The sequence below is a fragment of the Trichoderma aggressivum genome (assembly GCF_033847375.1).
Source record: "Trichoderma aggressivum f. europaeum strain CBS 100526 chromosome Unknown scaffold_032, whole genome shotgun sequence".
Taxonomy (NCBI): domain Eukaryota; kingdom Fungi; phylum Ascomycota; class Sordariomycetes; order Hypocreales; family Hypocreaceae; genus Trichoderma; species Trichoderma aggressivum.
Genome location: NW_026946398.1, coordinates 281,133 through 308,156, shown reverse-complemented (window position 1 = coordinate 308,156; position 27,024 = coordinate 281,133). Strand labels below are relative to the sequence as shown.

The 27,024-nt window shown below is 49.9% G+C and overlaps 8 protein-coding genes across 8 annotated transcripts; 5 read left to right on the top strand and 3 right to left on the bottom strand.

The window, feature by feature from the left end:
* Positions 1 to 775: 775 nt before the first annotated feature.
* On the bottom strand, positions 776 to 5,214 carry Triagg1_7388 (uncharacterized protein; the record flags this gene model as incomplete). The annotated part of the gene is made up of 11 exons (XM_062902118.1): positions 776 to 1,563; positions 1,621 to 2,225; positions 2,287 to 2,429; positions 2,490 to 2,748; positions 2,811 to 2,914; positions 2,980 to 3,204; positions 3,273 to 3,344; positions 3,404 to 3,519; positions 3,577 to 4,042; positions 4,110 to 4,298; positions 4,360 to 5,214. The coding sequence occupies 11 exons, from the start codon at positions 5,212 to 5,214 to the stop codon at positions 776 to 778; spliced, it is 3,822 nt and encodes a 1,273-aa protein (XP_062753706.1).
* A 4,030-nt stretch (positions 5,215 to 9,244) lies between these two features.
* Positions 9,245 to 10,553, bottom strand: Triagg1_7387 (uncharacterized protein; the record flags this gene model as incomplete). The annotated part of the gene is made up of 2 exons (XM_062902116.1): positions 9,245 to 10,241; positions 10,315 to 10,553. The coding sequence occupies 2 exons, from the start codon at positions 10,551 to 10,553 to the stop codon at positions 9,245 to 9,247; spliced, it is 1,236 nt and encodes a 411-aa protein (XP_062753705.1).
* A 667-nt stretch (positions 10,554 to 11,220) lies between these two features.
* On the top strand, positions 11,221 to 12,301 carry Triagg1_7386 (uncharacterized protein; the record flags this gene model as incomplete). The annotated part of the gene is made up of 3 exons (XM_062902115.1): positions 11,221 to 11,248; positions 11,330 to 11,859; positions 11,933 to 12,301. 3 exons carry the CDS (start codon positions 11,221 to 11,223, stop codon positions 12,299 to 12,301), a joined length of 927 nt encoding a protein of 308 aa, XP_062753704.1.
* A 364-nt stretch (positions 12,302 to 12,665) lies between these two features.
* On the bottom strand, positions 12,666 to 13,282 carry Triagg1_7385 (uncharacterized protein; the record flags this gene model as incomplete). The annotated part of the gene is made up of 2 exons (XM_062902114.1): positions 12,666 to 13,046; positions 13,103 to 13,282. The coding sequence occupies 2 exons, from the start codon at positions 13,280 to 13,282 to the stop codon at positions 12,666 to 12,668; spliced, it is 561 nt and encodes a 186-aa protein (XP_062753703.1).
* Positions 13,283 to 14,247: 965 nt separating this feature from the next.
* On the top strand, positions 14,248 to 16,149 carry Triagg1_7384 (uncharacterized protein; the record flags this gene model as incomplete). Its single annotated transcript, XM_062902113.1, has 1 exon — positions 14,248 to 16,149. The coding sequence occupies one exon, from the start codon at positions 14,248 to 14,250 to the stop codon at positions 16,147 to 16,149; it is 1,902 nt and encodes a 633-aa protein (XP_062753702.1).
* A 1,082-nt stretch (positions 16,150 to 17,231) lies between these two features.
* On the top strand, positions 17,232 to 18,917 carry Triagg1_7383 (uncharacterized protein; the record flags this gene model as incomplete). Its single annotated transcript, XM_062902112.1, has 3 exons — positions 17,232 to 17,307; positions 17,375 to 17,910; positions 17,988 to 18,917. 3 exons carry the CDS (start codon positions 17,232 to 17,234, stop codon positions 18,915 to 18,917), a joined length of 1,542 nt encoding a protein of 513 aa, XP_062753701.1.
* Positions 18,918 to 22,271: 3,354 nt separating this feature from the next.
* On the top strand, positions 22,272 to 25,040 carry Triagg1_7382 (uncharacterized protein; the record flags this gene model as incomplete). Its single annotated transcript, XM_062902111.1, has 3 exons — positions 22,272 to 22,908; positions 23,003 to 23,828; positions 23,915 to 25,040. The coding sequence occupies 3 exons, from the start codon at positions 22,272 to 22,274 to the stop codon at positions 25,038 to 25,040; spliced, it is 2,589 nt and encodes an 862-aa protein (XP_062753700.1).
* Positions 25,041 to 26,328: 1,288 nt separating this feature from the next.
* On the top strand, positions 26,329 to 26,847 carry Triagg1_7381 (uncharacterized protein; the record flags this gene model as incomplete). Its single annotated transcript, XM_062902110.1, has 1 exon — positions 26,329 to 26,847. The coding sequence occupies one exon, from the start codon at positions 26,329 to 26,331 to the stop codon at positions 26,845 to 26,847; it is 519 nt and encodes a 172-aa protein (XP_062753699.1).
* Between the last annotated feature and the right edge of the window lie 177 nt (positions 26,848 to 27,024).

Below are 27,024 nucleotides of genomic sequence, written 5' to 3'. Positions count from 1 at the left end.
GTCACACAAGGGTGGCTGTTTTCAATACTATATCTCCTGCAAAACACCTGAACCCATCCCCACCGCCGTAAAATCCGGACTCCGGACAACTCGTACTTCCAACGTCCAACATACCCAACTGACTGACAATCCCAGGCGACACAAGCCCCAGTCCAATCACAACAACCACAGCCTTGGTTGCTTGGCATCTCTCGGAAATATTATTATGACATGTAGGATTCGGCCAAGGATGCTAGGCAGGGGTCAAACCCGCCTTCAGCAACGCCTTTTGGACATGGTCTAGGACAAATGCACATACGGCCTGTCCAAGTATCAAATAGCTCCAACTTGTGCTACTAGATTTCATTAACATTCCTAGTAACTACGAGTCTTCCTCCCCTTTCGTGGCTTTGTCCACCTTAAATTACCAGAATTCCTGCGGTGCCTTGAGGCGGTATGACAGCTTCATCCCATGCCTCTTATGCCAGTCTGCATGGCATATGACACTACCTACTGCTCGGGCTTCTTCCCACGAACAGTCTCTTGCCCCCCCTCCCTTCTCAGGCTTCTTCTTTACATCCTCCAGCCTTCCACCTATGGCTCTTGCACCGTAGGCTCTAACAAAGCAAAAGATGTGCTATAATATAGAACAGTATAAGACAATAGGGAAAAGGCAAACTCCTGTTGCGCCCCATTGTCGCCATTGTTAAATCCTTTTTTTTTTTTTTTTTTTTTTTTTTAGTTCGCCTCTATCGACACTCTGGCAGCCTAAACCGCCACCCAAAGTTTTTTTGTTTTAACCCTCAAATAAATTAGAAATGCCCTCCAGGCCATCAGGCGTAGCCCTGCCCCCGGCCTCATCTGCCCTTTTGCGGCCCGCAGCATCAGATGCTGCCGGAGTGGTAGTCATGAAGCCCTGTGCCATTTTGCTTCGGGCTGGGCGCTTAGAGCGGCTCGAACTGTCAAAGTTTTTGTTCAGCTTCCCCATCTCCGAGACGCTCACTCCTTTGAGATCCTTCAAGAATTCCAAGACAATTGCTCTCTGTTGCCGAGTGTGGGATCCCGGCTTGGCGACGTAGGCATTTAGGCGCTCTAGTTCTGCAGGATTCACATTGGGCAGTGCCAAGAGAACGTCGGTTGGCGTTGAAGTGATTGTGCTATAGTAGACCACAATGGTGGCAATGAGCGATGCCAACTCCTTCTGCACATCTACAAAGTATGGCTCGTGGAAGGATGTGATGCATGATCTCAGTACGTCCGAAGAGATATACTCTCGGACAGCCGTAGCGATTTCCGAGGGGATGGGAGACGCATCCGCCGAGGCCCCGTTTCCATCAGAAGTTGTTTGGTTTCTCTTAGATCCTTGACCAGACGTCGAGAACTCCGGCACCAGAGAGATGAATAATCGCAGTAGCATGCCGCAACATCGAATGTCTCGCATGCGAATTCCATGCATGCAAAAAAGCAAGAGTGGTTCGATAATCTCCTGGTGGGACAAGCAAAACTTTCGAAGAGAGGGATAAGAATCCCTAGAATGGTTGTGCTCGCCAGCATTCTGGGCCTGTGACTTCAAAGTTGGAGAATCTATATAAAAGGTTAGCAATGGCAAATATGTCGAAAGTCATTAGGGATTCATCTTACTCGGCTTGGTTGGATCCAGAAAGTCGGCCACTAGCACGACAGCAGTGTACGTCACCTGTCGGAGAATGCTCTCAGACTTCATCTCTTCCTTTAGCTCGGCATCTCCATCTGCCACCACGGTCTGCTGCTGCTCCAGCTTTGCCCACTCAGAGTTGATCTTGGTATCCATCTGTTGGAAGCACGAGGATAAAAGCCTGGGCAAGAAGTTTTCGCGGCAATCAACAGGGCAGTCGTCGACGAGGTGCCGCACCAGACTCAGCAGGTTGCTTTGCTGGTGTGTAGACAGCCATACGGAGTCTGAGAAGAAGGCCTCGGACAATGGAGCGGCGAGCTCGCTGAATCCGTAAAACTGCGAATGAAGCTTGCTCATGCAGTATATGACGCCATACGCAGTTTCGCGGACAAAACGAACTGAGCCGCGAATCGTGGATGCAAGTCCCTCTATCGTGCCTTTCTTATCAAGAACTCGAGCGTAGAAATCATCTTTGCTTCCCTCAGAGATACCGGCCTGCCAAAACCGATCGCTCAGGACTTTATCAACCATGTGGCGCATGCCTTCTGGGAATCCTGTCCAATTATGTGGGTTATGCGACGCGTGGGCATAGCTAGAACGAAATTAGTAAACATGACCAAAATAACAGCATTTCGACCAAATCGAATACGTACCTCAGAAGACGCAGTAAATCCGCTAGAATGTTTGCGAACCCTTCCTCCCAAATCACGGAAGTAGCCTGAAAGGCGGTGGATGACTTGTCGACCCGGTCCACAGATAGAGCAAGAAGGGTTTTCGTCGGACGGAGTGGCAATTGCTGTCATGTTGTGTTGGCATATGCTTCCAAGGGCATAGGACTTCCAGAGGTTACACGTACCTTGAGGCGCTCTTCCAACTCGTTCTGGAGGGCTAATCCCTCTGCGTCGAGCTCACAGGAGCCCCAGTCTTTGATATTGTGTGCCTGACGGCTTACCAAGTATGCTTGGGCTTTATCTAGCCCAAGAAGTTCGCAGAAGCCAGAGTATGACTTCACGGCAGATTTGATATTCTCCTCTTGCCATTGCGCTTTGACTGGTTCAACAAACTCTCGTAGCTTCTGGATCTTTGCCTGAGCATCAAGGCTCTTGGCTCGGTGTCTAGGGGCCTGGATTAAAACTAACACTCAATCTGCTATTAAGTGTCGGGTGTTGCAACTTACATGATTAAGAACAAAAAGCTTCGGTAAGCAAGAGTCCTTCTATCATCTAACTTTCCGGTAGACATCATCTCATTCACACGGGCTTCGATTTGTTCGTAAACTCCCTAATGATCAAAAAGTTAGCCCTCCTGTATGCTAGATGTGAAGAGTCCACCGAGAAGGAGCATACCAGGAGGTGGTCAGGCATTCCGATTGCGAGGCGATGCAGCTCGACCATGCTCTCGACTTGGAAATCTTTAATGGCGTCATTGTACGCGCCATACGCTGGCTCTAACACAGGCCATGTAAGAATGATGTGCTCAAGTACTTTCAGCATAAAGTTTGCGTTCTTGTTCAGGGCATTTGTCGAGAAGTAGACGAGTAACTGTAGAGTTCGCCTTCGGATTAAAGGATCCTGAAGAGTGACGAGCGTTAGTCAATGCCAAGATCGGCCCATCGCATTCTTGTAAACAGAGAACATACCTCAAAATTCATCTCCAAAAGTCTCGTGCACCAGCCTTCAAGGCTGGACTCAAGTTCGGCTATCTGTTGTTGCTGTCCAGTTGATCAGTTAGCGTAATCGCCATAATCAAGAAGCGTCCTTTGCCACATACGCTGTCGTGTTGGTGTGACCTCTTCCACTTCGCATACCCTTTCAACGAGGCTTCAATTAGAGTGAAGTGGGCGTCTACCTGCAGAACGGGCATGGAGTGCTTGAAATAATTTTGTTCTAATCACGTCAGTTCATGCTTCCAATCAGAACGGCGGAGCCGGGGCAATGTCTCACTGTCAAATGAAGGCTGTCCATCGTAGAGATGCAGCAAGATTTGTTCGGTGCGCCCCAGGATGTGAGATACAGCATCGACTAGTTTGAGTTGCACAATGATTTCAACGACCTGTGAGCTATAGCGGCGGTAATTGCCCAGGAAGGCATGGCGCTCTGGGATGGTATCGGTATCCTCCATAAGGAACAGAAACGTTGGGTCAGAGGTATCTTGAGGCAGATTTTCATATCGGACCAATCTGGAGCTGCAGACCTCGAGGAGAGGCCCTATCATGGATGTAACAATGTCACTTGGGCCGATCACCTTGTTCGCAAGGAGCCTCGTCCACGTCACTAAGACCGGGATGGACACCATGAGACTTTGGTGTTGTACTACTTGGAGCAAAAGCTGCAGGAAGCCTTCGGGGCTTGCATCAAGAGGGACTTGGGAATGCTTTCTCTCAAAATAATCACCTAAACTTGAGAGCATCTGTTGTCGCAAAAGCGTGTTAGAGGATAACTGAATCCGTGCGTTTGTTTACTATCAGGGGCCTTACCTCAGATAGCCTCTTCAGGATCTGATACTTGTCTTCGTCTACATCGTCAGCGTCGACTTCTGACCGACCAATGAGTTGCTTGAAGAGTTGTATGGATGCACTGCTGTACATGGGGGCCACGAGGTCCCTGAACTCTTCATCTGTAAAGTTGGACCGGCAATACAGAGCGTGGAGGGCGTCTAGAGCGACCTGTTTGGGAGCTCGTTAGCACGAATCGCAGGGAATTGGCACACCAGTAGGTTTGTCTCACCTTTTGAATTTCAGTCGATGGCGACGCCAGGCCAGCAGACAAAATATCCACACAGCGAGCAGAGGCTATAGCTTTCGGGATAGCCCATGGCATAAGTGATAGGAAGACGGAGAATCCTTTGACAATGCACATCTTCACCTCGTCATTGGCGTCTGCATTGATACACAAGCCGAGGAACTCTGATAGTCGACTGAGCCAGCCCTCGTGACCACATCGAACATCTGGACCGGGCTGACGATTGGGGAATGCCTCGATCAGGACCGCCGTGGGAGTGAAGATCTCGACGCACGCCTTGCTAAGGACGCCTTCCCTCATGGCAACAACAGAGTCATCTCCGGCAAAAACCTCGTCCGACAAAGCCTCGAGGACAAACATGACGAGCTCCTTGTGAGCGGGCGAATTGGGGATTTGCCACAGCTCAACGAGCATGGCATCCATATCCGTCCAGTCGGAGCCCCAGCTTCTCTTGGCCACTTCCACCCAGAGCTGGGCAGTCTTGTTTCTCAGATATGATGGGTCGCCCTTGGTGACGGCCTGGCTGAGCTCCAGCACCCAGTTTCGAAGGGTTCGGGATTGTTCGTCGGTATAGCTGGCCCATCGGTATCGTATGGCATGCTCGAGGAGCGACAGGGCATAATGGCGGACAACGGGCGCCTGAGCCTTGTCAGAGGCCAAGGTGTAGCCCTGGAAGGGAGCTTCGGGGATGTCCTTGACCTCTTCGAGGAAAGATTGGGCTTCCCTACGCGCATCGTTGGTCGAGTGAGGGCTGTGAACCACTTCGAGCGCAAGGTGAATCTTGGCAAGCACGTCTGCGTCGCCGTTTCTCGCGTCGCCGCCGTTGGAGTTGGAAGACATGATTGATAATCAGCTCAAGTGGCGCGAGCAGGGACGCTGCAGGGCACGCGGCGCAATCGGGGATGCTTTTGTCCCACGAGACAGCCTCAAGAGAATGTTAGAAGTCGGTCGGCTTGGGCACGAGCATCGAGGGTGGCTGCTGTTCACTAAAAATAAAAAAAGAGCAGGGGGGGCCGGATAATTTGTTTGGTTATTGAGGTGACAGCTCGTCGGTAGCAGAAGGGCCAGCGGGGTTCGACTCGTAACGATTAGGTGACTCGACTGCTGTGCTAGAGACCAAAGGAAGACGGGACTGCAAGATGAAAAGATGAATAGTAACAATGGGAGAAGGTTGATGGCGAGGGAAGACGTGCACGATGTATTATTCGGAGCACGAGGTGAAGGCGGTCAGCTGGCAGAAAAGAGCGGGAGGATCCAGCTTCTGCTTCACGCAGCCGTTGCAAAACTGAGGCTCTTCTTTTCAAGGTTCAAAGTTAGCTTTTTAGGGGACCTTGGATCACGAAAGCCCAGGCGACGTTAGGCCCGAGATGGAGCCTTATAGGCCCGGCAAGCCACTAAAAAGCACCTGGAAGGCAAAAACACCACGGCCCAGCACAACACAACGCAAGACGCCCACTTGGCTTAGGCCTCTCCAGCCTTCCAATGCCTCACGTTTCTTCACGCGACTGCGGTGGCACCGTGCTGCAAGGCTGAGAGGGCGGATTACGGTACGGAGAAAGCATACAGCACAGCTCCAATGACACTCCATCACTTGCTTCACTTGGCCCAGAGAGCACAGGACAGGCGGCGGTGGAGCCGGGCAGCTCCCCTGGATCTTCTGTCGTCGTACTATTTCCACCCAGTGGAACCGCTGCAGCTTGGTGGAGGGGCGTGTGGTGTGTGATGCATCGCTTGATGGCCTCTGGTCCGGGCCTTGTCCTGGCTGATCAGCAACAGCATGCCTCTGCCGGATGTACCCCACGCCGGACCTGCTTGATTACCCGAGATTCATGTCTAGCTTGCTTCGCTTCTCTCCGTCTTCTAGAAGGATTGGATTAGAAAGACAATTGCTGTCCCAATAAGGCAAACCGCCCACTTGGCTGTGGCTGTTGGCCGGCTCCATCCTCCATTCTCAAGCAATAGCCAAGGTATGTATTTTTGTCACGGCGGGATCGACACTAATACGGGCAATTCATTAGTACGTGTACTCGGGGGGTCTCAAAAACGACCACTGTCCCCAACCTAGCTCCACTAAGTCGGGGGGGTCATTGATTAGCAAAAGGTCCGTTAATTCGCAAAAGGAAAAAAGGTATATAGATTAAAGTGTAACTGCTATATAAATAAAGGTACCTCGTTTTAGATCAATAAATTTAATAATTTTATAATAATCTTACGCAACTGCAGCTAGTATAATAAAAAAAACATAACATCGCGTTCTAAGTCTAAGTAAGCTTATTAGCGCTATCCTCCTCGCCGCCGCCTTCCTTATAACCTTCTTCCTTATCGCTTTCGAATTTAATAGCCCCAAACTTAAAGGCTGGCTCCTTATAGCTATATTTATCTATTATCTTAATACCATCAGCTTTAAAAAATAACTCCTTACAACTAACTACCCGTCATTTAACTTCTAATACTATATAATTAACGGCTTCCTTAATAGTCTCTATATTATAGTCTAATAGCCGCGGCTATAGCACCAGCAGCACCTAGCCGCTATAAAAATAGCCTTAAAAACAAAGCTTGCAATAAAAACAATAATAGTCACAGATCTATTTATTATTATTAAGTAAAGCGCAATAGTCTTCCCTAGACCACTTCTTACACACCGGCAAGTTATATAAGCAGAAGAAGATATTATTATTAAGGCATAAGGCTATAATATCTACCTAAATAATAGCCCTAACCTTCCTTAGCCAACGGCAAAGGAAGGGCATCTCATTATAAACTTCCTTATTATATATCCGCGCTACCTCTTCTTCTTATGCCGCTTATCTATTATAATCATCTTTAGTAAGCCGGATTCTTACCTCGTTAACGCTTATTAGGCTGTATTTTATTATAACTAATATCCCTTAAAAAAAACTTAATTTTCTAATACTTTTAGCCTTTAAAAGCCTTATCTTAGACATCGCTATAATACTATTTAAAGCAAGTATATATAAGGCTTTTCTTCCTTTCTTAAAAACACGCAACACTAACAATATTAGCAGCACTTTTAAGATAATAAAGGCCTTAAGGCAGTGCTAAACATAGTTATAATAGTTATTTATTATTTAAATATAAAGCCGCAGCATTAAGGCCTTACGCTACTTAAATCGCAGCTAAGCTAGTGTTTTTAATATTATTTTTTCTGCCCTTTAGGTAAAAAAAGAAAAACTTCCTAACAATAACAGCCGTAATAACCCTAAGGCACCATTAGGGTTAATATAACCGGCAATCTTACTTTCTTTCATATTCCTAGTTAATAAAAATAAGGCATCTTAAAGTTAATTAAGGATAAGGGAAGGATTATATAAAAAAAGCCCAGTCTACTCCTAAGCAGTAAGAATTATATACTTTTTAAACGTTTAAGTACGCATTTCCTATAGATAAAATAAAAAATTAGTCTTACTAAAGTTAACTACACTGTCAGCAACTTCGCAGTATAGGATCTCTTAATGCTAATACTTATAGGATTAAAAAACACCAATATTAAAAAGTTAAAGATAATACATAAAATATAAAGGTAAAGGGAAAAGCTTAATATTATATTACTTTATAAAATAAATAAATTTACTTATAAAATAACTCTTACAGCCATTTATAAAAAGAACTTACGTTTCTCTTAAGTCTATTAGTTATATATATTTCTCAAAGTATTAAAGCTATTCTATAGCTATTATATTAGTAATATAACCCTTTAGACTTATAGTAAGCATTATGCCGCTCTTAAGATTATTTCTAAACTACTTTACTAACAGCTAGACCCCAGGAAGGATAATAAAGAAGGGAATTACCTAGCCTTTAGCTAAAATTACCTTAACAGCAGTAACAGATACAGTATCATAGAAATCAGTTAAGACCAGGTTATTAATTAAAGTAAAAGTCTAAAGAAGTATTTTAGTAAGAAAATAGCCTACTATAAAGCCAGTCTCGTCAAAATTCCATATATTCTTCTTCCTTACCTTATATTTTATTAAAAACTATTTCCACACGCGGAAAAATAACTCAACAGCGCCGCAATCTTACATAGCCTTTTATTTTATATTATAAGAAGTAGACTTACAGATATAGAAATTCTCCTTTAACTACTGCATAAATCTCTTCGCCCAGGACCGCAAAACCGTCGTCGTCTCGCCCCTAGCCGCAAAAATAGCATTAGTATAATATTATAAAACACAAAGTCTTATATAATAGCCTTAGGTTATATAGCGATAAGCCTAGACAAAGATCTCGCGTTTTTCTTCCAGTCGTAGTAGTATACGGTTACCTTTATTAAGTAACTGTGGATAGGCTCCTTTAATTTAACTATATAGTTTTAAATATAGCACTTAAAGGCTTTTTACTACAAAAGAAATAGTTAAGTAGTAACCTTCTTAGTATAGCTTAGCTGCAGCAATAGTATGTTCTTTAAAAGTTTTAATATTATAGCGTATAAAATAAAGTAAATTCGTATCTAGATTAATCCAACAATTACAGGCAGGATACCTAGCCTCAGGAGAATCTATTACAGTAGTAATAATTAAAAATAATAAAGATTTAATAAAGTTATTATAAAAAGAAAATATAGCTTCTATATAGCTATTATCGCAATCTTACGGTATAACGCATTAGCGATAGTGTTATAATACGCGGGGCATTTTTCGTTTTTATTATAACTTTGGCGGGTTAAATTATAATAATAAAAGAAGTATGCAAAAAAACATAGATACCTTTATTTATATAGAGTCAGCACTATAATTAAGGTATCTTTTTTTTGCGAATTAACGGACTTTTTGCTAATCAACGACCCCCCCGACTTAGTGGAGCTAGGTCGGGGACAGTGGTCGTTTTTGAGACCCCCCGAGTAGTATTACTGCCGCGGCTCATGCTCCCACAGGCAGAGCAGCTTATCATAAAAGCTGGTCGAGACAACGCGCATCCTCCCATCCTCTGCTGGCGATGGCACAACATCCGAAGCATAATTCATGCTTTTGTGCTGTTCGAATCGGGCCAAGACCTCACAGGCCCAACCCTGTCCATTGGCGTCTGCCACGATCTCAACGAGCCTTGCTCCGGCATACATGCAAGATGCCAGGATTCGTATCCTCGTCGAGCCTCCCGCTGTCCGGATATCCACCAGCTTCAACCTCCACACCCCGCCTCCAAGGTTCGCGTCCGCTAGCAGTTGCACGCGCTTTAGGCCATACGAATGATGAAGATCATGAATGGCAAAGACTCGCAAGTGGTCATCGTAGCTTCCAGTGACGACTATTCTACCCTGATCCTGAGTTGATAGCGACAGGGGTAAAATTGCAGTTACTCCTGCATCGTGCTGCCCCTTCACTGTTATGGAGCCAAACGGCGTGTCTAGGGTTGACGATGGCTCATCTTGATCCCCTTCCTCTTGCCAGTGACAGGTCGTATATCGAAGCATGGAGTCGTCCCCACCACAGTAGACTGAGATGGGTTGGTTCGTTGCATGTGATGAAGCGCTTGTAGGGGAGAAAGCTATGCACCAAGCCTCGAGAGAGTTCTGAATGTCCACATCGGCAGATTTTGCTATCTTCCACTCATCATCCAGTAACAACATCCTGGCCAATCCGGTAGAGGTGGTGACTCCAATCACCCTACGCGCAACCGGATGCCAGTTACACTGCAGAAAGAGGACGTCGTCGTCGAGATCCTCACACCTGCTCGTAGCCAAGTGCTGCAATGGCGCGCTGGCGTCTCTGAGCGGGTCGAATTTGAACATGGCAAGGGTTCCAGTGCTGGACACCACTGCCAAGATGTTCTGATACTCTGGCACATCCTGGTAGAAGCGGAGGTCCAGCAGAGCAGACGGCTGCATTACGGTCTGCACTATCGATCTGTTTCCCTCATCAGCAGTCAGTAGTCCAGCAGCCCAACCAGCCTCCTAAGCTTCCAGAGTTGCAGCCTTACACGTCGTCGCCCTTCACCTTGAGAACGATGAGGCTGCCGTTTCTATTCTGTGGTTTGGGAGCTGCTGAATTATCATTCTGATCCTCCTCTTGTGCCGGTGCTGGCTCGGCGTCGTCCTTTTGCAAGTTGTATGTTCCCACCACCAAATACTCAGGATGCGCGGGGCAGAATTCAGCACAGCTAGGCGGGAGGTCCAAGACCAGTGATTGCAGCGATGCGATGGGGGTCAGTTCTTCCATATTCGGTGAATGATGTAAATTTTGGGAGAAGGCGTGAATTCCGGGAAAGGGAAGCATAGATCAAACGGATGGGCGGTCAAACTGAGGACATCAATGCTTCACCTGATTAACCGTTGCCTGTGGTGCTGGGAAAAAGAAAGAAAATCGCTGTGGCGGCGGTGGAGCTTATCGGATAGCTTCCCGCCAGCCCGGCGGCAGTCACTGGAGAGAGCTTGCAGGGGAGGCCGTTGTAAACCAAGACGGAATACCTGTGCTGGATTATCTATCACATCCCATCACCTACATAAAGAGACCATCCCCGCGGATGAATCTTTGTCTCCTTACATCTCTTGCAATTCCCCTTCTCTTACGCTTTTTTTTTTTTTAAATACCTAAACTTGATAAAGAATCGATATTTGCAAGCAACTTTGATGCCATGACCTCATCGGCCACGCGCTGCTTGTACTTGTAGGTTTGGGGTAAACGCACTCACCGAAACACACCTGGTCGGGCCTTTTTCTGTGGCAGCTCTGCCAAGTTCATTCCTCTGCTACGGCTTAGCAACCAATCCTTTGATGCCCACTAACTGTGTGCGCCCACGTTAGCCCATACGGGAGCTCCAGAAGGCGCCAAATTGCCGTAGCGGCGGTGTCAGGTACCTGATTGCGGCGCGGGTTGGCTCAACGCCATGGACTCTGAGGATTCAGACTTTTATGGTACCTTGAATTTCATCGAATATCTCATTTTACTGATTGGGAGGAAATTGGCAAAGTATCTCTTCTAACCGGACAACCTAGGTGATGACGAGGTCGCATCTCATCTCTTACAGCGTGTCGCCGACTTTGACGTGGACGATTGGGCTCAGCAGCAGCGAGAGCATCCGGGCCGCCCGCAGCGCCATACAAACTTCATCGACGAGACCTCTCACCTGCACAATCCATATGCCGGGATACAGTACGCCTGGCAGTTGACGGAGACGATTGGCGATTTTCTCACGCGGCTACCGCCCGCAACAACGGACCAGACACCGGATACGCCATGGATCTTCATTTGCAACCCCTACATCCCACGGGTACACAAGCATGAGAGCCAGAGCCAGTTCTCAAAGGGAAATGAGGATGAGGCGCCGGAGGAAGAGGGCAGTAAGACGGCTATTGTCGCTCAAGGTGGTCTGGAGAGGCTTCACCTGGTCACCAAGTTCATCGAAGGAATGCAGAGGTCGGGAAAGGCCAAGTCCACCGTTGAAAAGGAAATCAGAAAGGAGCAGAAGCAGGCTATCGACGATATCCTAAAACTGGCCCATCTCGCCAAGGTGCGGACAGGCAAAGTATGATTCTTCTGAGTTCGTTGATGATATGGTATGATGGAACTCCTAGTTGCTAACCATGGCTCCTCTGTAGTGGCTGTTGTTCTGCCCGGCTTCGGAAGTCAACGAAATGTGGGAGATTGTCGCCAAAGCAACTGCAAACAATGAGCTGGGCATCGCCGCCAAGGTTGCACCACGATCGCCATTGGAGGATCCTCGCAAGGATCGCATTCTATGCATATACACATCCGACTTTTCGGACAAGGCAGACGTTGGGCGCGTTTTGCAAAAGATGCGCGAGCTGAAGCTGGTTGAGGCCAGAGGCCGTCCTATATATTATAAACCAGGCAAGTTCTCTGCTGCTACATGTCCAATGCTCAAGACTAACATCACCAACAGATGCATTCACATATATCGGCATTTCGCACGGCAATGCGTGGGGGCTGCGGGCATCTATTTATAGCTCTGGCGACGTATTTCCTCGCCGAGCTTGAGATGATGCCAAATGGGGAACATCTTGTCAAATTGGTAAAACAACAAGAAATGTACACTAAATTGCTGCAATACCTTGATACTAACACCGAAATAACCAACGGGAGATGACTACCCATGAATGTCAAGCGGAATGAATAAAACAGAATGTATGCTAGGACAAGTAGAGACCAATATGCTAAACGCCAAATTTTTGAACGACCTTCATATCATGTCACATCGTACCATGCCACGCTATCCCAAATGCCGCCTCTCTATAACAGTTCGATATAACCCCGGGGAGCCTCCTTCTCTCTATTTGTGTGGACATCATCAAGACAACGGCACGACGCAAGCTATGTGACTTGCCGTTCATCGTAGAGAGAGCCTTGATCCGGGTCGACGGCCTTTAGTAGGAGGATGAGTCGATAGGCGCTATTGCCGTTGAGGTAGTACCGATGCAGCTTTTTCGATCGAATGAAGCCGAGGCCTTCGTACAGCTTCATGGCAGCCGTATTGGTCTCCTCCGTCTCCAGCACGATTTCGTCAGCATTGCGATTTGCCATGGCATCGATGGCCTTCTTCACCAGAGCGGTGGCAACTCCCCGCCCACGGAAATGCGCCGCCACGGCCAGCATGGCAATGTACCCTCGCCGGGTGGGAGGCGAGTGAGATGAGTGCACTTCCAGCTTGCAGACGATGACGCCGATGAGGGACGAATCCTCTGGATCCAGGGCCTGGATCGATTAGGTCCTGTTGTGGGCGAGAGACTCGGCGGAGATGGATGGCTTACCATGAAGCAAAGATGAGACCATTGACAGAGAAAGTACCGGTAGACGTAGATGCTGTATGGCTCGCTCAAGTCTTTTGAGATGAGGGCCCGGATGGCGGGGAGATACTGGCCCTCAAGCCGGTGCTCATACTGGATATACTCCAGATTGGCTGGCAGCTGCTTGGTCGACGACACTGCCATGGCGGTTCGGCTTGGTTTGCTGGTTTGCGGTGAAGGGCTGTCGGTCCGGGGAAGCAGAGCAGGAAATAGCGAGGCGGTGCGATGCGATGCGATGCCAGAAACCTGAATCTGTCCGTCTATCCCGCGTTTCTTATCCTCTCTCTCGTTCAACCACCACCTCCAATGAGTGACTCAACCGTCGGCCGGTGAGTCGGCAATGGGAGCAAAAAGCCAAAGTGGCAGCCAACCAGGCAGGCCGGTCAGCATCGGCGGAAAAGCAGGGAATCCTTCGAGAGGCCTGGCAACAGAGATTGGGTGCCTGACAAGCACTTTTGTTTGGCCTTTGGTGCAACTCCAAGTTCTGACTAAAGCAAATCGTGGGTGGAGGCTCCCTACCGTCGCGTGACGGTCAATCACATGTTAATGGGGGGGGCTCAGAAAAACGTGCTAAAAAGCTGTGCCTGTACATGCTGGAGCTCAGCTCAGCGAGAGATTCCCAGATCCGGGCGAGGGAAAAAGCCAAATTTGATCTGATTTGATGCTTGACACCGGGTTCCAGCAACTTGCCGCAGCCAATGGAACGGGCTGCTGGGGCGCTCCGAGGAGTGAAACCGCGCGTCTGACTTTTTTCTTCCCCCCTTATTTAGAGCATTATACTCTTATTTCTCCCTCAAGGGCGGACTGTTTTTTCTTCTTCTTCTCTCCAGATGAGAGAACACGCACTTTTGGCGCTGTCAGTTCACTTTAGCGGCCTTCCCACAGCGCTGGCAGCCACTAAGAAGGCTGGAGCTCTTCCCGTGCCGGACGAATCTGATGTCCTGACGTCAGCCGCTACCTTACTTAGACAACTGAAACCAATCTGCTCATAACTTCCAATTTCAACTTCCAAGAGAGCCTTTGCCCTTTGGTCCACCTGGCACGGCTTCGTCTTATTCACCCCTTGCATATCTTTACTTGTCCTGCGGCTTGACACGGAGGCTTCGACCATGGCGACAACTCTTCGGAGGCGGATTCCGCCAGAGACCAGCTCGGCCGAAACCTCCATGGACTCCAAGGAAGACTCCCCGCCGGTTCAGCTGACATCCCACGTCCATGTAATCGAGCGAGGGCCCAAGGCGCGCAAGCGTCGCAACACCTTCATCTTCTTGCTGGGTGGTCTCTGCGGCCTCATAGCTGCGGGCTTCTTTGCCAAGTCAACTGATTTGATCGACTTGCCAGAGCTTACAGATATCACCATGGACAGTCTGCTCGATGTTATCCCGGCCGGCCTGGTCAAGGACATGCGAGAGCTGGTTCAAGGAGAGCGCGAGGTTACTTCTTCTTATGACTCTTTCTCTGTCGGCCTGAGAGCTCGGGCTGAAGGCCTGGATGCTCACCATCCCATGATCATGATACCGGGTGTCATCTCAACGGGCCTGGAGTCCTGGGGCACGGCTAACATCTCGAGGCCCTATTTTCGAAAGAGGCTGTGGGGAAGCTGGACCATGATGAGGGCTTTGGTTCTTGACAAGGAGATTTGGAAAAAGCACATCATGTTGGACAAGCGAACTGGACTTGACCCGCCCTTGGTGAAGCTTCGTGCAGCCCAGGGCTTTGACGCAGCCGACTTTTTCATCACGGGTTATTGGATTTGGAGCAAGGTCTTGGAAAACCTGGCCACTATTGGATACGACCCCACAAACTCGTTCACGGCCGCATACGACTGGAGACTTTCCTACCCGAACCTTGAAGTAAGAGATCAATATTTTTCTAGGCTCAAATCATATATCGAAACCGCTGTTGCAGTTGAAGGCAGAAAAGTGGTCATTGCCTCGCACAGCATGGGCAGCCAAGTCATTTTTTACTTTTATCACTGGGTTGAGTCGGACCTGGGCGGCCGTGGCGGAGGAGATTGGGTGGATCGTCACGTCGACTCTTGGATCAATATCAGCGGCTGCATGCTAGGTGCGGTCAAGGATTTGACAGCCGTGCTATCCGGGGAGATGCGCGATACTGCACAGCTTAATGCCTTGGCAATCTATGGGCTGGAAAAGTTCTTGAGCAAGGAGGAACGAGCGGAAATTTTCAGAGCCATGCCGGGCCTTTCGTCGATGCTGCCTCTCGGAGGTAACGCTGTTTGGGGAGACCTAACCGGGGCACCGGATGACCAACCCGACCAAGGTTTCTCATACGGATCCTTTCTGAACTTTCGAGTTGGCTCAAATTGGACAACTCCCGATCGAAACTTTACCGTGGATGCCTCCATGGAGTATCTCTTCAACACGACTGAAGATTGGTACAAGGATCAAGTCAAACGAAGCTATTCCCATGGCGTTGCCCATACCACCGCAGAGGTTGATGCGAACGAGAAGGACCCAAGGAAATGGGTAAATCCTCTTGAGAGCAGACTTCCCCTGGCGCCAAATCTCAAGATATACTGCTTTTATGGTGTTGGCAAACCCACAGAGCGATCATATTACTACAGAGCGCCGGACCAACCCACCATGACCAACCTCAACATTACAATCGACGTTGGGCTCACCGACGGTGTCATCGATCATGGCGTCATCCTAGGCGAGGGAGACGGCACTGTGAATCTTCTGAGCGCTGGCTACATGTGCAACCGTGGCTGGCACATGAAGCGATATAACCCTGCTGGGGCCAAGGTCACAGTAGTAGAGATGCCCCACGAGCCTGATCGGTTTAGCCCGCGAGGGGGCCCCAATACTGCCGACCACGTTGACATTTTAGGAAGAGAGAAACTCAACGAGCTGATCTTGAGAGTCGCCGCCGGCAAAGGAGATACCATCACCGACTACGTCGTCAGCAATATCCAGGCTTATGCTGACAAGGTGAAGGTTTATGAGGAGGAAGACGGGGCCGAGAAGAAGAAGAGGAACAAATCATAGAATGATGTCGTTAATCTGGTGTCTTGGTTTGCCTGTGCGGTGGGTTTAGTTGGGATGGGATGGGCAATTTGGCGTTTGGCGTGGGGAGCTGTACATATGCAAAAGAGGCGGGCGGAGTGCTTGTTTCGTAACGAAAGAATACCCTCGGACACTGCGAATGCAGATAGGACAGTAGACAAGATAAAATATAGCTGAGAACTGGCGTTACGGGTGATGTTGAGTTGTGAAGATGTTTAATTTGGACGCTTATGTCAGGGACAAGACATGTCTTATCTTACCGATGCACGGAGATTGGAGCCACTGCGGAAATGATGAATGAAAAGGAGGCTCATACGAAGTGGCGTTTGGGGCGACGACAAGGATAGGTACTTGTGCCTCCTTATCAACTGGACGAGATGACATAGATGGAGAGGCGCTGTAGAAATGTGCCAATCCGTTCTTATCGTTGGTGATTTAATAGTATAAAACAATAAATTGCCTACTTACTGATACCTCATGCGTCTATCGTGTCGGATATCATCCATAGATTAGTATAGTAGGACACCTATCGTAAACTGGCAATGCCCGTATTTGATATTGATCAAATTGATTATACGGAGTACCAGCCGGCGCCTCTTAATTTAGCAAGCATGGCGCATGTAATTAGTGGCTTGCAGTTGGAATATAAATTTTCTTAGTGCCACCGTTTATCGGCTGCGCCTGTTGGGTGACATCAGGCTACTTGCTCCAACATCAATCCCGAAGCATCGCCTTCTTTTCTTCCCTTTTACCCCACACATCAAACGGGGCCTGCATTCCGCTCGCATCCCGAACATCACAAGCCCGGTCAATCAGGAATCAGGAGCCCTTTTCAGGGTCTGGGACAGGGTCTGGGATTTGGGACCGGAACTGGGGCTTGCCGACGTCTGGCGCACTTTTTTCTCTTTGTCGACGTGACCTTTGGACATTCTGCGGGCCTGTCGCGGTTTGGTCTGCTTCCTCCTCCTCCTCCTCTTCTCTTCGCCAGTTCGCCAACCATCGCCGAATCGTCTGCGTAGAGGCCCAGATGCAGTCGCTGCCACGTGCTGCGGGACCTGGCAGCCATGGCGGATTACGAAGAGACGGTACCATCTCCGCTCTCTCCTTTCTCTCCCGAGGAGGAGGATGGGCTGTGGTCTGGTGAGTCGATGAGCCAGCGACATGCAACGCTTGGGAGACGGAAACTGACAGTAGCGCGCCCATCCAGAGCTCGACAAGTGTGTCTCGGAACATTGCGACAGCCACGAATCCATCGACGATGCCCTTCGGTCCTGGCTGAATCTGACAACCAAGCTGCGCCTGCAGCAACCTACGTCGCAAGACGAGGTGGTCTTGTGCTCGCAGATCCTGTTGAAGAGCGACATATTCCTTCGGAACAAAGAGTATGTACGCAAGCAACTCATCTACAGCCTGCTGCAGGAGGACGAGTCCGGGCCACTCCACGCCATAGTATGCATGCTCCTGCTCGACGGCCACCAGGACGAGGCGACGTTTCCGCACATGATCCAGGAAGCCTGCTTTCCTCGCCTTTTGGAGTTGATCAGCAGCCGAGACTCTGATGACGACCCGCGCCTCCATCGATTTCTGCTGCAGCTCATGTACGAGATGTCGCGCGTAGAGCGGCTTGCGCCGGAAGACTTGGCACTAGTCGACGATGACTTTATACATTTATTGTTTCGCCTAATCGAGGGTGTGTCTAATGATGTTAACGACCCATACCATTACCCGACCATTAGAGTACTAGTAAGTGTCCTCACCCTCTACATCCAAGAGGGATTGACAGTCTGTCAACATTCTGGCATGCTGACAAATGGCAACAGCTTGTCTTGAACGAGCAATACATGCTTGCGTCTACAGATACCGTGACGAAGCCTGGCTCGACGCCCGAGCCGCTAACAAATCGCATTGTAAAATGCCTGAGTCTCCACGGACCACAGTATCGAACCTTTGGGGAGAATATCATTCTACTCTTGAATCGAGAGACGGAGACATCTCTCCAGCTGCTGATCCTCAAGCTTCTGTATCTTCTCTTTACAACAAAAGCGACGTACGAATACTTTTATACAAACGATTTGCGAGTGTTATTGGATGTTTTTATCCGGAACTTGATGGACCTTCCGGACGAGAGAATGTCCCTCCGGCATACGTACCTGCGAATTATGTATCCTCTGCTGGCTCATACGCAGATGAACCAGCCACCACACTACAAAAAGGAGGAGATTCTCCGCGTGATCAATATCCTGAAGGGCTCCCACAACGCCCACTTTGCTCCTGCTGACCCGACAACCCTCCGACTGGTAGACCGAATAGCCAGGGTCAAATGGCTCGAGGCGGACGACGACGCAGACTCTGAGGCATCGGGACAGGCAGAAGTTGCGCGAAAGCTCTTGGGCATGAGTGTTTCGCCAAGAGATTCGTCCAGCAGTGTTAGTGTCAGTGATGTGGCCGAAGTCACGGAAAAGCCAGGGGTGCACACACCAAGTCGAAAGAATGATTCGAAAGTGGGCATGGAGCACTCGGAGCGTTACGTGGAGATGGAAGACGATGCTGGCAAAACTAAGAAGCCTCTGCCAGCGGTCCCCAAACACAAGCACGGCATCCCATTTAAGCATACGGCCACCACCACGGTACACATCAGCAAAGTTGCCACGAAAAGGACACCCCCCAAAGCGCCACCTCCAAGACGACATGGTAAGGTGAGAATGGCAGAAACGGCATCGGATGAATCTCTATCGGGGGCCATACACTAGAGAGGCCGACAGGTTTGTAGCCAAAGTTTGCGGTATCATGTACGTTTAGCTATTTTGTGGTGGGAAGGGGGCTTTTTCTTCTTCTTCCCCTTTCCTTTATTTCGTCCCCTCTTACTTTCAAGAGGATTGTTTGAAAGCGGGCTCCAACGCTATTACTGGCGCTCAAAGACGTTGACCGATCCGTGGCTTCGTCTCCTTGGAAGTACACGGCCGATACCTTTCTGGAGTTTTTGGAGTACAGTGCACAGTGACGCGAATTTTTTTCAGCTCTCCGACTTGATCAGCGACAGACCGGCCATTGTTTGACACGAGAAACATGAGTAAAGGGAAAATACCTCGCAGCATAGACAAGAGAGTGTTTATCGGGACGAGATGCAGCCTGCTTAGGACTTGTTGTACCTTTTCTACTTTTGTTTTTCTTTTGTACATACAGACGTACATACGATGTCTTACTACTGGGCGTGATGCTTGGAACAAGAGGGGCAAACAGGCAAAGGAGCATTTCTGACTTGGGCGAATTTGTTGCTTCTTCTTTCTCTTGTTTTTTTTATTATTATTGCTTTTTGTAGTTTATAGGGTTTTGAATGTGCTACGTGTGATGTTGGGCGTTTATTCTATAATACAATTGACTAATTGAATTTTGTTTTAAAATGCTGGAGTTGTGTAGTAGAGTGTTGATCGTGATCGAGGAGATGAGGGGGGCATTGGATATCTGACGGGGTTCTTCATATCTAATTTCTCTTTTACCTTTTTGTGTATTATTCTTGACCCTCAGAAACGTACATGTAAGCTTGCGTTTGAAGTAGGTAGTTGGCATTGAGCACCTATGGGTATGATGTCAATATCAAAGTGGATGTAGCCTCTAGGCCTCGGGGGTTGGATATGCTGTGAAAGGTGAAGACACTGCAGCTTACATGTATGCAGGAGTGAAGACAGGCATGGATGGCCATCGACATGGCCCCCCCGGGGGTCCTTCACAGCAATTTTAACCTCACCCAAGACCATACATCATGCAGCCTTTTTAGTAGTAGTGGTCACTCTCGCAGCCTTTTTGCTGAAAGATCCACATGATAAGATAATATTACTGGTCTTTCTTGTTAGAAGCTTGGATGGATTTAAAATACTGTGAAGACGGACATGGATTAGGGCTGTCGACAAGGATTACCCGGTCCTTCACAGCAATTTTAACCTCACCCAAGACCATATATCATGCAGCTGCTTTAAACATTTTGACATTGATCACTCTCGCGGCCTTTCGGCTAAACGGTCCACATGAAAAGAGAATATTATTGGTCTTTCTCACTGGTAACTAGAACCTTAAGGATCCAGCTCCCCAGGTCTTGAGTGCAGTTGAGAATGCTGTGAAATCCCAAAGAGGCAGTCTCTGTCGAAGAGGCACTGGGGAGATGTTAACCCGACCCCGCATAATTCAAGGAAGCGTTATCGAAGCAACGCAAAGAGGGATTAAGTTAAGCAAATAGAGATTCATTATGGGGCTTTCGCTGGGCAATTAAGCTCAAATGTTTCATGGATTTTGGAATCGGTATTGTTGGAATGGGACTCTATCGATGTCGTGTTGGCTAGACATGTTGGGAGCCAGCCACCTCACGCACCCCCATTGAGTGAACCCAACCAGATTCCTAGCGTCTTTCCTCGATGCTAAAACCGTTCGCAGTGGAGAAATCCTTCCAGATTCCACGAATTCCGTCGATTCCAAACAAGCGATGCAAAAGAAAATAGGCTTCCGGAGCAGCGAGATTCGATCACCAGAATGGATGGAATTTGGAGGTGGAGAGAGATGGCTGGTGGGGGAAAGAGGGGCGTGTGGCTTGTGCTGGGCTGGCGCTTGTTTTAGGGGAACGGGCTAATACGTCATTCTCTGAGGGAGCCGGCCTGGGGCGGACAGAAGCAGCTGAAGGTGGATTTTTGCTGGGTTTAGAGTTCTTGTAGTGGTACATGTCTGGTGGTGGGAGTTTGTATTGGGGACGGCGGTAGCAGGACTTGCAATCTGTTAGGGGACATGCTGTAAGCGAAAAGAGGATGATGTGCGGGCGGGTTTGTGCATGAGTGCAGATTTGGATTTGGGGGGCACGTCAGTGTCAAGTGTCAAATGTCAGTGTCAGTGCCCACGTTGTTGAGAGGACAGGGCCAACCAACTTAAGTACGAGTACCTGTACATACACGTATACGAAGAGGTATGGACAGAACAGAACAGGACGGGAATATCGAGTCAGACTGTGCCCCTTGGCCTCGGGACGCTCCGTGGAAGGATTACAGGCACTGGATGGAATACTATTACCGGGCGCCGTAAGCAGCGCCCTCGCACAATTTTCCATGTTGCCTTTGTTGTCCCCTTTGAGATGGATCTTTGTCGCCTTGCGTAGCACCGCCTTAGTACAGAGTACCCGCACTCATCATCTTGATGGCGACTGTCACTGGCGCAGCGCAGGTTGGCTTGGCTTGGCCCTATTTTCGTTTCCCCCCCCAGTACCTGCAAGTGACGCAGCCGTAGACGCAGGTGATGCAACAATGCCAGGTATCGACGAGGTGCCTGCGCTAGCGTGCCCCCTCTCGGTTTTTGAGCTGTGACGGGTTGCGAGTACCTTGGCAGCTGCTGGAATCGGAGGGGGCGGAGCAGGTAGATGTTACATGTACAGTAGCGGTACTTGTGCAGTTAGTATGGGGCCCTCCATGGCGTGCATGAAATGGGCATGTCCGTCTCCCCGTACGACGCAAATCATGGATCTTGCGCAGATGCGAGGCGGTGGTTCTGGTTCGGTGGCCTGTGGCTCGGCAGCACCAAATTCGCAATTTACAGCGGCCCAAGTTGCAAGTGTTTACCTGTAGGTACCTCAATGAATTATTCTGTCTTCTATTTCTGTTTCTGTTTCTCTTCCTGTCACTGCCCTCTTTGTATGTCAATAAAATTCTGCCCTTTTTTCTTTTTCATTTTTTTTTGTTTCACGGCGCTAAAAACCTGCTTGGCTGCCCAAAAAGTCTCACCTCAAACTGCCATTGCGTCAGTCGAGCCGGTTGACGTTGACCATCTCTCGACCTTCCCCTCCCCACCAACGCCTCTTTGTGTTGCTGTGATCGTCCCAGCTGTCGTCACTCGCTAATTCCTGTGCGAGGCGAAACCTTGGTCTGGCGCCGACTTGGCTGGCATCCAGATTAGAAGCAAACTATAATTATTTGGCGGCGCGGCTGCTCGGAGCTTGCTTTCCTCTTTTGCTGCATTTCCTCCTCTTTCTCCTCCCCAGCTCAGCTCAGCTCAGCTCGGCCTTGCTCTGCTCTGCTCTGCTTTGCCCTGCTCTGCTCTGTTGCGACTCGCCTTCTCTCCTAACCATCGTCGCAATGGATCACCAACCTCAATCCCAGGGATTGACTCGTCTCTCCCCTGATCTGAACGCTGGGCCCAAGCTCAATTCTTACCTACAACCGCAGCAAGTCCCGTCACAGTCGCAATCGCAGCGACAGCCGTCCAGCTCGCCCTACCAGACGTCGCAGAAGGGGAGGCGACCTCTCTCCTACCAACCCCAGCCCACATATCTCGAAGCCGGCCGACGCTCGAATAACGCATCGCCCCAGAGACGCCAGAGTCCTCTTCCCGGGCGCTTCAACGAGGAGTGGGACGCCAGCCAGCGCGGGAGCTCCATCCTCGATGGCCGCCGTGGCCAAAGCCCCCCAGTCATGTCTTCTACCGCGGCCGGACCATCGGCCATCCAGCGCTCCAACTCGGTCAACAGCTATGCGGCTGGCGATGATCGAGCCCTGCCTCAGAGAGGTAATACGCTGAAGAAGAAGGCTTCGCTGCGGCGCAGTGGCACAGGCAGCATGGTGCGATCCAGCAGCCGTCGCAGCGCACGAGCCGGCAGCGTTAAGAGCCTTGCCCTCCAGACTGCGACGGATCCCGACGAGCTGCACAGCGCCTTCTTCTGCCCTGTTCCCACAAACGGCAATCCCACCGATGTGCTCGCCGCTAGATTCCAGAGTATGCTTGATCCTTCCCCTTGTCAGACTCGACTCGGCGCATTGCGGCCGTTGAATTGTATCACCCGACGCTAACGCTTTATGACACGCAACAGCCTGGAGAAAAATGCTGAAAGACCTCATCGCGTATTATCGTGAAGTACAGTCTCACTATGAGCAGAAGTCCAAGTCGCTCGCCAAGCTCTCAAGCGTCGCCAATAGCATTTCGAACCCGACCTCGTTCCTCCAAACCGCCGGCATCGACGATGCCCTTCAGATTATCCGCAACTATAACAAGCTAGCCCTTCAAGAGGCCACAAAGGCCAAAGAAATCGAGGAGGACGTCATCTTGGCGCTTACTGGGCTGAGGAGCGATCTGCAGCAGAAAATCAAGGAGATTAAACACCTGGCCGGTGACTTCAAGAACTCTGTTGAAAAAGAAATGGACGGCACCGGCAAGGCTGTCAAGGTTCTCTCCGAAGCGCTGGGAAAGAACGAGATGGACACCTCCGCAACGACGGGCAAGCAGGATCCATACCTCCTCAGGCTGGCGGTCGATCGCCAGATTGAGCGCCAGATCGACGAGGAAAACTACTTGCACCAAGCCTATCTCAACCTCGAAGGCTCAGGACGCGAGCTCGAATCCATCATTGTAGGCGAAATTCAAAAGGCTTACAATGCCTACGCCGGCATCCTAAAGCGCGAGGCCGACAACGCTCACAGTGTGGTCGGAGAACTCCGCGATGGGCCAATTGCGATGCCCAAGGATCAGGAGTGGGAGCATTTTGTGGCCAACGACAACCGAGTGGTCAACCCTAGCATGCCATTGCGCTCGGCCGAGCAGATTCATTACCCTGGCCAAGACCATCTCTCGGCGCAAGAAATCCGTGCTGGATTACTGGAGCGTAAGAGCAAGTACTTGAAGAGCTATACGGCAGGATGGTGAGTTTCCCCTTTCATATACTGGCAGATATCTATTTCTGTGCCATTTCTCTCAACGAGGCAAAACCTAACGCGATTCATGGTAGGTATGTACTTTCGACAACGCATCTTCACGAATTCAAGTCGGCAGACAAAGCACAGGCCCCCATAATGTCCCTCTATCTCCCGGAACAAAAACTAGGATCCCGCTCCAGCGAAGGAGGCCCATCCAACAAGTTTCTGCTCAAGGGACGACAGACTGGTGCCATGCACCGCGGCCATACCTGGGTGTTCCGAGCCGAGAGCCATGATACGATGATGGCTTGGTACGAGGACATTAGGGCCCTGACGGAAACATCGCCGGAGGAGCGAACGGCATTTGTGCGATCTCACTCAAGGCGAAGCACGAGCCGATCATCTCACCGGTCAGCTAGCAGCGACGGACTTGATGAGGAAGAAGACGAAGAGCCATTTACTGCGACCGAGCAAGACGTCACGCCAGGACCTCGAGCAGACATAGCCGCGCGGCGACCCCAACCAGGTGGGCGGTTCCCATCCGATATCCAAGTCAATGCACAACGAGGCTTACAGGTGCCTCAATCCCCGTCTAGCGTAGGATCCAGCCAGGAAGCACCAGCCCAGGTGATTGCTGCGGCAACCGCCATACCAGGATCATGCACGGATGCCTATGCTCCGGATAAGTTGACACGGCACGATGAAGGCCATCCGGAATACGGACAGAGAGGCGAGACCCCGATATCAAACGTGCATGCACAGGCGGTTGCTGCCGACCACGAGGCACAGGTTGACGGCGTCAACCCTTACACAAGCGAGCCAGTGGACCAGAGCCAAAGCCATCATCGAAATGCCTTTGTAACTCCACTCATCATCCCCGGCACTCGTCAGCCGGTCAATGGCATTGGCGGCAACAGAGCTCTTAGTCCGGAACAGCAACACAATGCGGCCGCTATCAACGGTGTAGCTGGGGGAGCCGAGACGAACGATATCAACGGTGGACACTACAAAAATGTCGGAGGCGCCGGAGCTCTCTCTCCGGACGCAATCCCCAGGTCTGAGGTTCAGCCCGATGATTCAGGACTGCAAGTTCTCCCCGGCCAGGGCGACTCTGCACAGCCAGTGGGTGGTCTCAACTCGGTTCGTGGAATCAACGATGAGAGGGCGGCCAGTTCAGTGACGGTGTCGGACCTACCGATGCCAGGCAGCTTTCCTTGAGCTCATGGTCTGATTTACATGTGACGGAAGTGGACTTTATCTCTCTTTTGTTTCCTTGTGTGTTTCTCATTTGTCCTCGAGGAATTGGGTATACGTTGCCATCTGGATACCGTTTCTTGATTACCTGTTTGAGTATTTGCGTTTTTGTACGATGTGTTTTGGTGTTGGATTGTGAATGAGGCAAGGGATGCAGAAAAGAGCAACAATGTGTTGTATCAGATGAAGGCGTTTGTGTTTTGCATTATCTTGTTGTCGATGCAAGTTGAATTTGAGGACCGCATCACTCGTTAGGTATATCCGTAGCTCGCCATGCGTGGTTCAGCTAGCAGTTTTTTGCCATTTGATGGAATTGAATGTTTTGTTAAAAGTAGATTGATACCATAGGTAGCAGCAAGCCTTACAATCTCTCAATGCCAGTCTCTCATTATCTGTTATACACATTCAGATGCTCCTACACAGACGCTGCTGTGAGCAACTTCAATTGAACCTGCATGTACCAATGTACAGAACGAGGTACTTGGGTACATCTTCTCGCCCCACCACGCACAGCCCGCTGGAACATTCTTCCGCACCAGCCAATCACATCCCCTCAATCGGACAAGCTTCCTCTCAGCAAGCCTTTCGCCAAAAAATTTCAACACCATTGGAGACGCTCTAAAAAAAAAAGTTTCAACGACGACGAGGGAACGACAACACCAAAAAGAAAACGGGCCCCCAAACGATTGGCCTCTTTTTCCTCCCTCTCTCGCGCCCGCGGAACTCTTTCGGTCCAATCACTCATTTTCGATTTTTAAATAAAATAATCCAGCAAACATACACACAATGTCTTTCCGAGGCGGTTCTCGCGGTGGCCGTGGAGGGTCTGGCGGCGGCTTTCGAGGCGGACGAGGAGGATTCCAGCAGAGGGACATGGGACCGCCGGCGCAGGTTCTAGGTATGGCGAATTTCGCTCCTTTTTTTTTCGCTTTTGATTGATTGTGTTGTGTTTGTTTGTTCCCTTTTGCTTTGCTGTTGAGGCTTTGCTGCTACTGATGTTGGCTTTTCGAAAAAATTTCTCTTGGATGGAGAGAGGGTGCGCTTCTTTTCTCTGTTGCTTCTTTTTGAGGGTTTTATCAAGGCTCTTGTCGCTCAATTTTGAGATGGCAATGGACAATGGCTTCAAACTGAAGAGACAGAAAGAAGAAGAAAAGACCCAGCAGACACACAGAGAGAGACAATCAGCAAGACAAGACATCTAAAACAAGCAAAAAGACATTACTCGGCTAACACCTCTCCTCCCCTAACAGAAATGGGCAAGTTCGTCCACGCCTGCGAGGGCGAAATGGTCTGCGAGTCCATCAACCCCAAGGTCCCCCACTTCAACGCCCAAATCTTCCTCGAGAACAAGACGGCCGTCGGCAAGGTCGACGAGGTCCTCGGCCCCATCAACCAGGTCTTCTTCACCATCAAGCCCTCCGAGGGCATCCAGGCCACCTCCTTCAAGGAGGGCGACAAGTTCTACATCGCCCCCGAGAAGACCCTGCCCCTCGACAAGTTCCTGCCCAAGCCCAAGCCCCCGCCCGGTGCCCCCAAGCCCAAGCGCGCGGGAGGCAGCTCCCGCGGAGGCCCCCGTGGAGGCGGTCGCGGAGGGTTCTCTCGTGGCGGACGTGGTGGTCCCGGCGGTGGCCGCGGAGGCTTCTCGCGAGGTGGTGGTGGTGGAGGCTTCGGCGGTCGTGGTGGCCGCGGAGGCAGCGGCGGCTTCTCCAGGGGCGGTGCCGGCGGCGGCAGGGGACGCGGCGGCTTCAGCAGGGGAGGACGTGGATTCTAAAGGGAAAGGAGGAAGAGAAACAAAACAAGGAAAGGCGTTTACCAAGACGATTTGCCCATCTCTCTTTTCCTCTCTCTCTCTCTCTCTCTGAACAACTTTGGGGGTCCGCCAAGAATTGAAAACACAGAAAGACAGAAAGGAAACTGGGCAATGGGAAGAAGCAGCCGACAGCAGCTT